Raw genomic sequence first — 15,565 nt, 5'->3', positions numbered from 1 at the left:
TATTTTATTATTACTACTAAAGAATTTTTCAAGCTAAAAATCTGGAGAATTTGTGTAAACTCAGATTTCCATGTCAGGTGTTCCATATGCGGGGAGCCCCTGTATTGGGGTTTTACCACATTGTGCCATATAGAAGACATTGCCATAACTTCCTCCTTTATCCCAGGTCCCATTCACACTGGATGCAATTTTCCAAGGCAACAGGTCTCCTTATCCCAGATCCCAATATACTTCTAATGAAGGAAGTTCAGAGAAGGTTCACCAGGTGTTGCCTTAGGAGGAAAGATTGAGCAGGATGAACTTATACTCATTGGTGTTTAGAATGGGAGGTGATCTTACTGAAACTTGTAAGAGTCTGGGCTTAAATGGGTGAATGCTGAGAGGATGTTTACATGCAGAGGGAATCCAGAATGAGGGAGAACTGTTTTGGATTAAGGAGTCCACCTTTTAAGGTAGAGATGAGGAGTAACTTCTTTTCACAGAGAATTTGGAATTTTCTACCCCAGGTCATCGTGGAGACTGAGTCATTGGATAAACTCAAGGTTCAGATAAACAGATGTTTTGACTACTTGGAAGTCAGGAATTACAGGCAAGTGGAGTTGAAGCCAAGATCAGATTAGCCAATGATCTTTTGAATGGCACATCATGTTCTAGGGGTTATGTCCTATTATGCTATTTGTTATGTGCCCATGCCTAACTGCCTACTGCTCCCCATCTGACAGTCATTTGCTCAGTTCTCCATCTTCCAACTCCCGGTGCAATCCATCAATGAATTTTTGGACAATGTGAGGAAAAAAAGACTTTTCCGAGATGGAATATTGCTGTCATAAATCTCTCTTTGGTATCCTCTGATGTCAAACTTCAGTATTATAGCAATTAGTGTGATTTTGCAAAGAAGCTATCCTTGCTACTGAGGGGACAAAATTCAATGTCTATTATTCACACAATGGAACTGAATATTGGGGAGGGCATATCACCTTCCCAATTTTGCACATCCCTAGGCCCAATTTAGATCCCACAGTCTCTAACAGTTAATCTTTTTGAAGCTTCACCAGGAAAGGATAATGCAATAAGAAGACAACACAATCACAATTTAATGAGACAGAACTGACTTTTAATACTTGACTGAAAAGAAGTTATGTGGAACGTGCAAATACTACAACACTTCATTTCAATTTACAGAATTACATCACTTTTGTTTACAAATTTAAGGTAATCTTAAAATTTGAAATGGCTATTGAGCCATTACAATTTAATACATGATGAGGGCAGATGCTAATAGAAAGGTAAAGGAAAGCAGCTTTCATAGATTTGTTACACAAATATGAGGGCGCAACAGGCAAGGGGCGGATTGTACAATGAAACTAATTTCACATCCTCTAATCCAAATGAGGCAAAAACACGTCAGTTATGAAGACAAAAAAATGACACTGTTAAATTGACCTGTGTGAGCTCTTCAGGATGAAAATCAGTTTTGTCATATTAGACTAACTCTACCACTATTGTGGATGGATAGTAACATCCCATGCTAATTCAAATACAAACAAAGGTAGACTGGAATTCCTTAATCTGCCAATAAAAAAAAAATTCATCTCGAGCAAATGGGGGTAGCTTCAGAAACCAGAAACCTGCCCACATTCAGTCTAGTCCATTTCACAGGCAGTAAGTGTGTCTGTTAAGAGATATAATGATCTCAGATCTAACAAAAATATATAAATATTTAGGTTAAAGTAGCTCCTGAAGAGAAATCAGGGTATAATATAGCCCCATAAAAAACACTACAGAATGAGAACAGGAAACGTCCTATACGCCATTGCTAGGACAGGCACAGGCCTAACAAAGCAGTTGCAGACAAATGAGCAGCTTTCATATTTAATTAGATCAGTAAAAAGACAACTGCCGAAGAAACAGTGCAACATCCCCATACACATATTAGCACATATAAGGACATCATTAAGTACAAAGTGTGGTGTTGTTTCATGGCACTGTTTGTGCTCAAAATTCACCAGCAACATTCGACATTGAATGGATTATTATTGTGTTTGAAAGTAAGAACTCTACAAAGTTCAGTGTTTTGCACTCAGGGAACTCCTGCAACATAGAAACTCATTTCAACTATTGTAAGAAGTTTAAGAATTTTATAGCCACGTTAGCTGTAAGAAAACAGAACAGGGCCACAAACAGTAGTCCCTCCAAATCTCAAATTCCAATCTCTTCCTATCCCTATAACTGTAATGAGCCCTTGGTGAAAGTGACTGAACATAGGAGTGGTAACCCCATCCATGGAGTTTAGCTAATGTATATCAATACTGTACAGATTATGCTATGCACTTTGTATTATACACCTTATTCATTTCACAATACAAAAAATAAATTATTGTGCTGCAACTATGTAATCAAGTGGAAGCTTCAGCCCACTCATTCGTTCACTAGTTTCTCTATACATTTCTATTCCTTAGCACCAGTACTTTCTTCCCTTAAAAAGAAAGTAGCAGCCCACCATAACTATAAATATCCATCTTCTAAAAATTTGAAGATTTAATATTGACATTTTAAAAAGATACATTCACCAACTGCAACAAGATATAAAGCTAGCTTAGCTTTTGACATTTTTACGTAATGGATCAAAATCCATTACAGAGAAGCAGCACTCAAACTCAATCCTGAAAATACCATGGATCGGTACTTCTTCCTGAGGAATTAGCAATTATGTTGCCACAAACCACATGCTGCTTGCTGAATGTGAGTATCGTTTTTAATTTTGTTTATCATTACCCCACTGGATTTTCAACCTCTGCCTCCTGGTGTCATGCAAAAAAGGGTAAGGCCAACAGATTTCTGTGCACATCAATTAACTCATGACTGAATGGCAGGAGGAACACTTCTAAAAGGCAGAGCTGGTCCTGGCAGTTTTCTGCTCCACTTCCTGGTGCCACAAAGGATGGTTCACAAAAGGTGGCTGATTACAGTTCGTTCACACGAGTGAAACTCAAGCATTAGTCAATGCTGGAATTCAGACTCTGGCCCCTCTGGCTAGGAGTCTAACATTCCAACAGGCAAGACCTATCAGGTTTTGACCCAATGCAGAACAGCAATGTATACCAATGAAAGGTTGAACTGCAGGCACACAAGGGGAGAACTTCCATTCAGGAAGGTCTATAAAGCTTTTAACTTGCTACTGCCCTAATCTACACATCAAAAAATGCATTTCACTTCCACTTCAATGCCCTTTCTGGAGTTTTCTTGCTTCTAATGGAATCTGTGGTTGGAAGATGTTTCTTTTCGGTTGATTTTAGCAAAGTGTTGTTGCCTGTGTAAGTGGACTGTGATTTGTATGTTGGTGCCTTACCCTCCTCTTCAGTCTTGCTCCCCAGTTTTTGGGTACTTGCCCTTCTCATATTAGGATTTTCACTGCTCTTTGTTTGATTTATTCCAGTGTACTTGGCCACAGTTTGTCTTTGTGAAACTGCTCTGGTGAGATTTGTTGCCTTGGCAGTCTGCTGAGGTGTGCTGGGAATTGGTCTGGAGTCTGTCCTCTGGCGTCGAGAGGAAGAGGCCACAGTATTTCTGGCAAAGCTGGGGATAGAAGTTGGCATGGCTAAACTATTTCCCTCCATGGTTTCTGTTGCTCCACCTGTGTTTGTGCTGGGCTTAGGGAGACCTCTTGTAACTGAGCGACAGATCTTACTGCTTTCATCAGGCTTTGGCTTGGAGATATTTCGGACTGGCATAGCACTAGGTTTTCTGAAGGAGTCTTTCCGCTTTGGGATACTATTACCCAAAGCAACAATCTCTTTTGTTGGCTTTTGTTCTGTCACTGGATAGCTGGACCTGCGAGAAGTCTTTGACCAGTTATCTCGCCAATTTGAACCTAAGGCCTTTTGAGAGTGTTTTGGTTCATCACTGCTTAATGCTTTTGCTTCTAGTCTTTTGACACTATTTGATCTTCTGCTTGACTTTGATATCGGCAAGACCCTTTTTATTTCCTCGTTATTAGGGCGGTTTGTTGTCCTTGAAGATTTAGGAGGATCTGCACTGTTTAAACATTGCAAAGTTGTTTTTGGAGTGGGCAAGGCTTTTCCTTTAACTGTACTGGGCTGCTTTAAACTGGAAATCTGCTTTGCTTCCTTTGGTAAGTTTATTTTCTCAGAGGCTGCCTCAAGAGCAGTATCATTGTTAATGTTTGTACTTTTTGTGATAGGAATGGGGGCAATGTCCCTTTTCACGACTGCCAAATTGTTAGAAACTTCTGTCTGATCTCTGCTAGGACCTTCAAATTTCTCTTGTGATTCTTCTTCGATTTCCTGGCAGTCAGCTTTTACTTCACATTTCTCTGAGGCTTCAGAACAATCTCCTCCATCACTTGTGTATCCCAAAACAAAAAACACGGTTCTGCTCTCCTTATTTGAAACAGAATCATCAGGTGTTGTTATTGCATCTGAACTCTGGATGGATATTTCAGTGCTTTTTTCATTCTTTACTTTCTGTGGTGAATGCAGAGAACCTGTAATGCAGTAAAATCCACCATCATCACAACTAAGTTTCTTTGAGACTAGACTCGAAGAAAATACACTAGAATCAGAGACGGTAGAAGTCTGAATGCCTAAACTAGTACCAAACATCAGGGGGCTCACGTCTGTATCAGAAGTCTGCAAACTCACATCTGTACCAGGAGTTTGCACACTCACATCTGTACTAGGAGTCTGCACACCCACATCTGTACTTGGCGTCTGCACCCCCACATCTGTACTTGGCGTCTGTACACTCACATCAGTACTAGGCGTCTGCAAACCCACATCTGTTGAAGGAGTCTGCAAACTCAAGTCTTCGGTGTACTCCAGGTCTGTTAGTGTAACCTCATCAGAAGTCGTCATTTGGCTACAGTCAGCTACTTTAAAATTGGAGTAATTGAAAGTCTGTAAACCTTCTAGATGCTCAAGTTGCTGTTTAGAGGCAATCATCTGGTTTAAGTTTGTGGTGTCTCTGTACTCTGTGTGACCCCTATCCTTTACTATATTCTCATTGTTATTGTAGGCATCTTGTCCATTCTGTCCTATTTCACTTGCAGTTTTTGTGATACTGAAGTTCTGTGTAGAAGCAGTCTCTGTATTCCTAGTAGTACAAGGCTCAGCCGAAGCCATGCAGAGACGGCCATCTTTTATAGCTGTGTCATGAGCAGAGCCCTGATCAGAGTCAAAGTAGGTACTATCTAAGCTTCCATCTCGAGTTTCTGACACCTCTTGCCAAGCTGCTCTCTGTCTAGAGCAACGTGCAACAGAACGAGGCATACTATTTGATTTAGCTTGTTCATCTGTACTAGCAGCCTGTAAAAATGACAATAGATGGCTGTCAATAGCAGTGCTTTCGGATAACCGTGTGCGTCTGCTTCTAGTTCTCTTTAAACCCCCAGGGCTTTGAGATCTTAGATGAGTGAAAGCTATAAGGTCATGTAGTCCATCCGTGATGAGCAGTTTCACATCATTTTCACTACTGCTCCTTCCAAAGACACTTCGTTCACCAGCAGCCCATGAATGCCGTTTCTCTTCCAATTCCTTTAGCCTCTGCTGTTGACGGAGTTCTTTAATTTCTCTGTCTCTGTTTTCCTATGGGGTACAGAGATTTAAGTTTTCAGTAATTATTTCAGTTTCATGACAATTTCCTTTTCAACCTTTAAAATAAATTAAACACAAAGTCCCACATCAACTATAAAATTAAGTAATGATACTTCCTGTATCATGTTGGCATGAATATATAAAACAAAAATCTCGTCCAATATGATTCAACTTAAACTAACATTTTGGACAAAGTCAGAAGAATCTCAGAGAACTCCTCCTATCATAAAATTGTGTATGATATTTCAGAGAAATACTGTGTGCATGAAAATGTTTGAAAACCACAAATAGAATTCAATAATTTTCTTCTTAGAATAATTTGTTCATGAGTAACGTCTCCCCCCTTCTAGGGAAGATGTTGATATTGTCTAGTGAACCCATTAATCTTGTGGTCTTTAGACATGATGGCCATTCATGGGTGTGGATTCAATGGGCTGAATGTCCTTCCTCCATGCTGTCGATAACAATTCACGATTCTGTAATCATAACTGATCTAGATTCTATCCTCATTGAATGTCTGTATATATAAATTTTAGTTTAAATCACTGATAAGCATCAGGATTGGAAAAGTTAGTTTATTTCTCTCCTCTCCACCTAGTGCTGTCCTGCTTGAGAAAACCCAGTCAATGCAGAGGAAGGTCTGTACCAGATGTTTCATAATCTGCATGGGACAGTGCATTCACCAAATGAATCATCATCCTCAATTATTTTGTAAAATAAGGCTGCTTTTCTTATTGTCTGATACTATGCTCAGCTGCATTTATAGTAATTTCAGTTGTTGCCTTATTTTGAGACATACTTCAAATTTTAGGTTTAAGAGTTATGAGAACTTTCCTTTCGTCATTCAGTGAACATAATCATCTGCACTCAGTGACAGTGAGGCTATCAGAAATCCCTCATTCCAAAACCTGAAAAATGGTCCACAAAGCTGTCATATGGCAGGTCAGTGGAGTTGTGTGCCCACTTACCTTAACAGCTTTTTTGAATCTATCACAGAAGTCTTGAAAAATTTTGAAGCATTCTTCTAATTTCATTGTTTCTTTGTCTTCACAGAAGAAGTCGATGAGAGTGTTGGCTTCCCTCTGCAATTCCATCCGCTCTTCCTCTAATCTGTCCACTTCTCTCAAAGCTTGCTGCAGTGTAAGATATGCAGTACATAAGCAAACATGGGGTAAACATCAAAGAATATTGTCCCTTTATTTTCAATCATTATTAACTGCAAAATATCTAACAAGTTATATAATAATAAACTGATCCTCAAATCTGATCATCATAACTATGATTTTTTTGAAAGCTTCTGTAAAAGTAGTTTTCTTGTTCTTCTGAACTACTGTAATTAAGATTTAAGGAGCAGATGACACTAAAAGATAGTCAGTACCTGCCTTCTACTGAGATCATTAATTTAATCGTTAAAGTAAATAATGAATCTCATCTGTCATTTGGCCTAATGTAAAACGGCACAGTACTTTCCCTAATGAATATATTCAAAGCTGAGATAGGCATTTATCTTGTCTACAGAAAAGTCAAGAATTATAGGGTACGGGGGAGGTAGTTAGAGAGGAGAGGGGAAGGGGAGAAACGGATAGGAAAAGTGAGGTCAGATCAGGGACCATAATGGCTGCTCCTACTCCTACTTATCTAATTCTATGAGAGTTCCTGTCTTAGATCACACACTCTCCATCTTCACTTTCACTATTTACAGAAAGCTGCAGAAATTCTACAAGAAAGAACCAAAACCCTCTAGTTGTTTGTAAGTTTATTACCACCTCTGTGTTTTATAAGTATTTCTTCCTTGGGCATGCATGTTTCCATCACATATTTCACTGCTGCTGGTAGAAACAGAATTCAAACACAAACTCTCTAAACGATAACTCCAAGAATAGTTGCATATTCAGAATTTGTTCCTGCATTAGCACAGATGCTAAATACCACTGATCCATTTTTACGCTGTCATTAACAAAGCTAGAATTTTCTTGCTCTGTTATTGACCTAATAAAATTGGATTTTATTGTGTTACTTAATTTTGAATAAAGTCCAATTTTTAAAATGGCAGCCAAATCTTTTTAGCATAATAATTATGTTCTTTTTGCTCTCTTTCAGAAATGCTGAACAGATATTTAATACTATAATTATGCCAGAAACAGAATACTCTTTGTTTAGGCATTGAATATGGATTTATTACACACAAGGGAAGACTGCCACAAGTCATCAATGTACACAGCAATCGTATGTTATTTGATCTCCCTAGTTGTGGGTTAAATTCTGTACTCAAGAACTAAACTTTGAGTATTCACTATATATTCAAACAAAGCCCATGAGGAACGTTGGACATTTGAGATAGGCACAATGTGAAGAGATTAAGATTACCAGTAGACCAACAGACAGACCTACATTTGTTAATCTTCCTAGTTGGGCTATCTACTGCAAGAGCTTAAAGAGTTCCATGCTCTTCTTAAATTAAATGCAGTCATCAGATATGTTCAAGACCATAATAATTAATCTCTGCTCTATGTTACTGTCATTTGGAAATGCACAAGTGGGCTTTTAGATACTGGCTCACCTGAAGGAAATCCTCCATTTGATGAAGTAGTTCAACATCTTGCTTTAAATGTACTTCCATCCATTTTGTTCTACTGACAAGTGAATGTAGGTCAGCATTAATGCTATCAACTGACAATCTGAAAGGAAAATGTTTAAAACATGTTAGAATTTCCATTAAAAATACTAGACACTGGCAATACCACTGGCTTGTCTCAGGTGAAGCCTCCATGTACAACAGATCAATAATCAAGATGCAGTATTACAAAGGAAAAGAACAACAAAGTTCATTTTGTAAACATGTCCATTGAGTAGCTATAATATTGTGTATGAATACCATTATGTAACCACAACTAGTGATAATTATGAAAATGAACACATCCATATTTAATTTCTTTGATAAACAAGGATAGAAGAATAGAAAGCCACAACAAACCAGTAACTGTAACAAATAAAGGCAAGGGGTTAACATTTCAGGGGTTGAAATTGCATCAACTGCTAACTGACCTGCTGTGTATTTTTGTTCATTTCTGTTTTCCACTTCATTATCCAAGTTATTTTATCCACTATTTTATTTTCATAATTTAAATTCTTAACTGCTGAAAATGGGAACTTAAAAACATGTAACACCATTGAGGACCTTTCTGGTTTCTTGCCCTGTTTTGAACCTTCTCTCCTTCCAACGAGTACACAGATCAATTGATCACAAATCTACTGAGGCACTTGACCCGTGGTTAAGTGCTTACACAGTTTAAAGTATACTGAACCAAATGAAGTGGTTGTCTGAGATTAATGGATACTGGAACCATTACTTGGTTGAGTTTCAAAGCAAGCTGAGATAAAGAAATATCACAATTGTGGAGAAACAAGCTGTGGGAAAAATGTCAGATTGAAAACCCCAGGATTCCATTGATCCCAGGGATATGTGCCACACTTTCTGAAACCCTCCAAGACTGAGCAGCATAGTAACTGCAAACTAATTTCCCTTTCGTAGTAAAATTGCCACACCATTATTCTGTCAGCCCCACATACCACAGGTACTTTGTATGGAATAAACAGTGAGAATGAATGCTCAGTCATCCTGATCAATGCAAGCACATATTATTTTACTAAGCTTTCCAGTGGCATACATAATCACCTTTTAGACAATAATCAAATCTCAATTTCCAATAATTTAATTCTTAATAACATTTATTCAGGAATTTTATCTTTAAACCAAAGAATATTTTTAATTTTTGGTCTATCTCACTTTTGGTCTTCCAGTTTTTTATGTTTTGGGATGTGAGTTGCCTTTTTGAATTAGTGCAATCATGCTGCGAAGGAAATCCCAAAATGCCGTTATGTAGGGAGGGCCAAGCTTTATACATAGCACTGATAAAAGACCAGTGATATATTCCCAAGTCAGGATGGCGTGCACTTTGGAGGAGAGCCTGCAGGTGGTGGTGTTCTCATACACCTACTAGTGGTAAAAGTCGCAGATTTGGGAAGGGCTGTTGAAGGAGCTGAGAAAAGTAACTGTAGTGCGTTTTGTTGTTGGCACATGCTATAGCCACAGTGCACTGAGAGTGAAGAGAATATGTGTTTAGAGTAGTGGACGGATACCAATCAAGTGAACTGCTTTGTCCTAAGTAGTTTTGGACTTCTTCAGTATTGCTGGAGCTGCATACATCCAGGCAAGTGAAGAGTATTCCATTAAGCTCCTGACTTACACCTTGTTGATGGGGTTTCAGGAGGTGGCTCATTCATCAAAGAATACACAACCTCTGACCTTCTCCTGTAGCCTCAGTATTTACGTGGCTAGCTCCAGGATGTTGATGGTGGGGGACTTGGCAATGCAAACACCATTGGACATCAAGGGTAGGTTGTTATACCCACTTGGAAATCATAATGCTTGATACACATGTGGCAGAACTATCACTTGCCACGTATCAGCCTTGTCTGAGTGTTGCCTAGCTCTTGCTGCATGCAGGCTCGCACAGATTAATTTTCTGAGGAGTTGTGAATGAAATTAAATCATTATGCAGTCATCACCAACCTCCCCACTGCTGACCTCATAATGGCAGGAATGTCATTGATGAAGCAGCTGAAGATGGTTGGGCCTAGGATACTGCTCTCCTGCAGTGAAGCCCTGTCCTGGGACCGGGATGATTAACATCCTACAACCAATCATCTTCCTTTGTGTAAGGTATGACTTCCAACACTAAAATTTTTCACCTCACTATAAGATTCAGCTCTTTGGTTCATGATGAGGACTGGAGCAGAGTTGTTCTGGTGAAACCCAAACTGGACAATTGTAAGTAGGATACTGGTGAGCAAGTGCCAATGACACCTTCCATTGCCTTGCTAATGTCTGAGAGTAGACCAATTGGCTGGTAGTTAACTGGATTGGATCTGTCCTTTTTACATACAGGATCTACCTGGCATTTTTTTCAGAATGTTGGGCAATGCTGAGTCTAAAGCCTGGCCTTCCCTAAATGGAATGTGAGATTTCCTTCACAGCATTGCAGCACCAGTTGAAGTGTACTGGAACAGCCTGACTGGAAGCACAGATGACTGTGGACAGCAAGGCCTCAGTTCTTAAGTCAAGAGCAACAAAAATCCGCTGGAGGAACTCAGTAGATCGAGCAGCATCTGTGAGGGGAAAGGAATTGTCAATGTTTTGGGTCAAAACACTGACAATTCCTTTCCCCTCAAAGATGCTGCTTTACCTGCTGAGTTCCTCCAGCATTGTTTGTTGCTCCAGATTCCAGCATCTGCAGTCTCTTGTGTCTCCTTAAATCAAGATGTTGTCTTGTCCCATTATATTTTCAGTATTCAGTAGTCTCAGCCATTTCTTGATTGCTTGATTGGCTTGAAGACTGGCTTCTATGATGGTGTCTCAAAAAGAAGCTAAGGAAGATCATTCAGTCAGCACTTCTAGTTGAATATGGTTGAAAATGCTTCGGCCTTGTCTTTTGCAATCATGTGTTGAGCCCTTTCAACAGTGAAAATGGTGATTTTCACCATTTTATGAAAATGGTGGAGCCTTCTCTTCCTGTTTGCTGATTAATTGTCTATCACCATTCACAACTTGAATGACTATAGAGCTTTGACCAGATCCATTACTAATGAGGTCACTTCACCCTACTCAGATTACTCTTGCTGTTTAACACAGATATTGTCCCACTTTGGCTTTGTCAGGTTAGGACCTCATGTTTAGATATGTCTGGTATGTTTAGGTATGTCTCTATCCCACTCCAACTCTGATCTATCTGTCTGTGGCCTCCTGCATGGTTATAATGAGGTCCAATATTAGCTTCAGGAACAGCACCTCAACTTCCATGTGGGCACATTGCAACCTCTGGACTCGGTATCAAATTCAACAACTTCAGCTAACTTGCTTTCTTTGCTTGTATCAGAACTGTCCAGTTCTGCTGTAGTTCATCTATCTGTAATACTGGCACCGCTTTTCCTTCTTCATCAGCATGACCTTACCCGCTGGGCGTTTCTGACAGCTCTGCAGCTTACCACTTTTATGTTCCTTTATTTGTGCTCTCTCTCTCACTCTCTCTCTCCCTCATTAACCTATCAACCAGATAGATTCATCAATAGTTTATTTCCACAGGAACCCTGACCTCACCATATAAGAAAATATTTCCTTTAACCTATCCATCCCTCCCCACCCTCTCTGCAGCCTAAAACTAACTCTCTTTCCCAGTTCTGACAAAAAGGTCTTCAACCTGAAACATTAACTTTGGTTCTCTTTCCTCAGATGCTACATGACCTGCTTGGTATTTCTAGCACTTTCTGCTTTTATTTAAGGTTACAGTTGTAGTGGTGTATATTTCTGCTGCTGATGGCCCACAGCACTTCGTGGATGCCCAGTTTTAAGCTGTCAGATCTGGTATGTGTCTATCCCATTTAGCATTATTACAGTGCCACACAATACAATGAAGGATGTCCTAAAGGTTGAAGATGGGTCTACAAGAACAGTGAAGTGGCCATTCCTATTAATGTTGTCATACACAGATACACTAGCAATAGGTAAATTGATGAGAACACAAACACAAGTAGGATTATCGTTTGTGTTGCTTTGCTGATTACCTGCCACAGATCCAATATGGCAGCTATGTCCTTTAGGATTTGGCCAGCACAGTTGATTCTGGATAAACATAGCAATTAGTATACAGCAGAAGGGTAGTTAAGAGTCAACCACAATGCTGTGGATCTGGAGTCAAATTATGCCAGAATGGGTAGGGATTTCTTACATTGAAGGACAGTGAACTAGATAAGTTTTAAGATGAAAGATCCTCAGCCTATAACATTAACTCAGTTTCCCTCACCACAGATGCTGGACATAAAAAATAAAAATGGAAGATTCTGAAATTATAATGCACATCTTTCGGCATCTGAAAATTGAAGTGTCCAGTTTGTTTAATCCATCCTATTCGTAACTCAATGAACAGATCAGGGATTGAATGTGCAAGCAGTTTCTTGGTAACACTTCACATAGTGCATTTGCCCACAATGCTGAGAGGTTATCCTGCGCTAAGTTGCTCAGATTTGTGCCTGCAGTTTCCAGCACGAACAGTCAGGTAATAACAAAGCTAAGCAGCACTAATGTTTAGATAGCAGACTGCAGGTACGTGATGGAAACAAAAAGGTAAGGACAAACACAAACATTTCATTAAACTCAGCTGCAGGTGGGGTTTGGTTTTGGAATATCTGGAAAGTGTATCTGAACCAAAAAGATTTAGGTGTGTCTTCCAAAATTTGTTTTCAGAAAATAACTTTTCTGAATTCTACTGAACATTTTTGGGATATATTTATAATTTGATGATCATTTCCTCATGTTGCTGCCTTATTTGTTTTCCTACAGCTGATTTCTGTATCTGTATGTGTGAGGGAATAATAGGAAGTGATAGAGTGAGAGGAGAGAAAGGAGATGAGACAAATAGAACTTCATTACCTGGCTGCCTCCTGAACATGCTTTAGCTTTTCAGGAAAAGCTGAAAGAGCAGCATCCTTTTTTTGTGCTTCCTGTTTGAAAAAAAAGTAATCATTGTTACCGGCATGTTCCCTTTTATATGAAGAATAAACATCACAACTGAAATAACATTTCACCTTCATTTGTAGTAGTCAAAGAACTTTGTTATTTGCAAATACTCATTCTAATGTGCCGAAAGAAAAATGAATTAAGATCTTCTGGAGATGGGAGTGCATCTTATCAGCCAAGAATCTTTAATAATTGCTATTTTCTAGTTTTCAACTTTTTGAAAACTAGTTGAAAGTTTTCAACTTTTCAACCAATTCCAAGAAATCATGATTCCAGGAAAACAAAAATCCATTCATTCATCTATTAAAACTAAGTGACTAAATGACAGTTAAAGCATTTACGGGAGGAAATAATATGCAAATACAAACCAGAACAACAAAGTGCAGCAAGTTCATTCCTGGCTTGTTTGCCTTTGTGTCTGCTAGTTTCAACAAAGAAGATAATTTGAAACCCACAGCATTTCCTGCATAACCTCCCTGTAGAGAAATGGGAAGAAATAATCAATGGAGAAGAATGACACACAGAAGCTTTGTGGTATCAAAATCAACAAAAGAGGAAGCAGCATAAATCACTTACAGCATTCATGATGTTGCCTGCCTGTAGAACCAAATGTAAAATTGCATGAAGTTCCTCACAGGTCATCAGTTCTGCAAAATGTTAATAAGATTTCAAAGTTTAGTTCCAAAAAGGACCATGAAAAGCATCAAGAGCCAGCGTATTTAGAACTTTTTAAGGGAATGAACTGTTATTCAACGGCTATTGATCTAAACCTTTGAATAGATACCCACTTTCATGCTTTCTTCCCTCCACTTCTTAAAGGAGTGATATCCCTGTGGAGTTTGCTTCTTGGACACTATGACCCCTTCCTTAAGTGAACATTACTTGTGTGTGACTCTAAACAGTGATTGATGTCAGTCTAAATAGTGAATATGATCAACTTAACTGAGCCTAAGAAATCCTCAAAGATGCGCGCACGTGCACACGCATGCACGCACACACACACACACACACACACACACACACACACTCTTGATTTTAGCTAGTTCCAAGGAATCATGGGCAAGAGTGAGAACTGTAGCTGTATCATTGCCCAGGTACAAAAGACTTGAGCTTGAACATAAAGGCTAATTTGGAACCAGGTCTTTATCATAAAATGGAACAAATATAATATGCCATGTAAGACCATTAGAAATAGAAGCAGAAGTACTTATACTGCCATCAATAAGATCATTACTCATGTTTTACCTCACACCACTCCCCTGCACTAATGCTATATTCCTTGATTCCCATAACATCTAAAAATCCATTGATCTCTGTCTTGAATACGTTCAATGACTAAGCCTCCATTGCTCTCTAGGATAGAGAACTTCAAAGATTCACTATTCTCTGGGTGAAAAAAATTCTTTTCATCTCAGTCCTGAATGGATAACCCTTTACTTTGAGACTGTATTCCCTGACTTCAGATAAACAAGCCCCATCTACTCTTGACAAAGCTCTGTAAGAAGGTTGTGTATTTCAATGGAATCATCCCTCAGAGAGTACAGGCCCAGTCTGCTCAACCTCTCCACTTTCAACAAACCTGTCACCCCAGGAATAAATCTGGTGAACTTTAGCTGCACTCCTCTCATTAGGAGACGAGACTGGCTCAGGATATTTCAGATGCATTATCACCAGAGCTTTATATAATTGGAGCAGAACATTTCTACTCTTATACTCAAATCCTCTTACAATAAAAGCCAAGCAAGATACCATATGACCTCCTACTTGCTGCATGTTAACTTTGTTTACGAGAATACTGAAGTCCTTCTGAACAACACCTTTCAATTTCTAACCATTTAAAAAAATATTTCACCTTTCCAATTTTTTTTAACCAAAATATGTGGCTTTACATGTTTCCAGACTGTTTTTCCAGGGCCATGTCCTTGCCAATTAACTGTACCTGTCTATATATCTCTGAAGTCCTTATGCATCCTCTTCTTAGCTCACACAGCTACCCAGCAGAAATATATAGCCATTTTTCAACCAAGTAATGGGCAAATAGTTTTGTAATTCACCAGCAATTTTAATTACCTTTTGTAGCTGTTTGCATTGCTTTCATTTCCTTGTGTAATGCGAAGCAGGCAGGAGTAAACTCTTCTTTAAGAATCATGGCTTCCATCCGAAGAGCATAGCTGCAAACCAACAAAATTGTTTAAAACAATAATCAATAATTTGTATATTTAATTATTAATTATGAAGAACTGTGCGTTATGCTGCTACCTTACCTTGGAACCTGTATCAACAGCACCATGAATGAATCTGCAAGTGACAGCTTGTTCACATCATCTTTGAAGGCTTGTAATTTCTTTACCTTTAGAGAGATATTATTTAATCAATAACA

At 38.9% G+C, this 15,565-nt stretch overlaps 1 protein-coding gene across 3 annotated transcripts in view; it reads right to left on the bottom strand.

Moving 5' to 3' along the window:
• Positions 1 to 1,149: 1,149 nt before the first annotated feature.
• The window catches only part of fhdc1 (FH2 domain containing 1), an 81,044-nt gene continuing 66,628 nt past the window's right edge, over positions 1,150 to 15,565 (bottom strand). For all 3 annotated transcript variants that reach the window (XM_052040013.1, XM_052040005.1, XM_052040020.1), the window contains exons 5-12: positions 15,450 to 15,535; positions 15,256 to 15,356; positions 13,762 to 13,832; positions 13,554 to 13,661; positions 13,099 to 13,169; positions 8,173 to 8,290; positions 6,581 to 6,745; positions 1,150 to 5,603 (exon numbers count right to left, since the gene is read on the bottom strand). In XM_052040013.1, coding sequence (XP_051895973.1) covers positions 3,210 to 5,603; positions 6,581 to 6,745; positions 8,173 to 8,290; positions 13,099 to 13,169; positions 13,554 to 13,661; positions 13,762 to 13,832; positions 15,256 to 15,356; positions 15,450 to 15,535 — 3,114 coding nt within the window. In that variant the 3' untranslated portion in view covers positions 1,150 to 3,209. The remainder of the gene's footprint in view (positions 5,604 to 6,580; positions 6,746 to 8,172; positions 8,291 to 13,098; positions 13,170 to 13,553; positions 13,662 to 13,761; positions 13,833 to 15,255; positions 15,357 to 15,449; positions 15,536 to 15,565) is intronic.

Source organism: Pristis pectinata, chromosome 2 (genome assembly GCF_009764475.1).
Source record: "Pristis pectinata isolate sPriPec2 chromosome 2, sPriPec2.1.pri, whole genome shotgun sequence".
Lineage (NCBI taxonomy): Eukaryota > Metazoa > Chordata > Chondrichthyes > Rhinopristiformes > Pristidae > Pristis > Pristis pectinata.
This window is presented reverse-complemented; position numbering and strand designations above follow the sequence as displayed.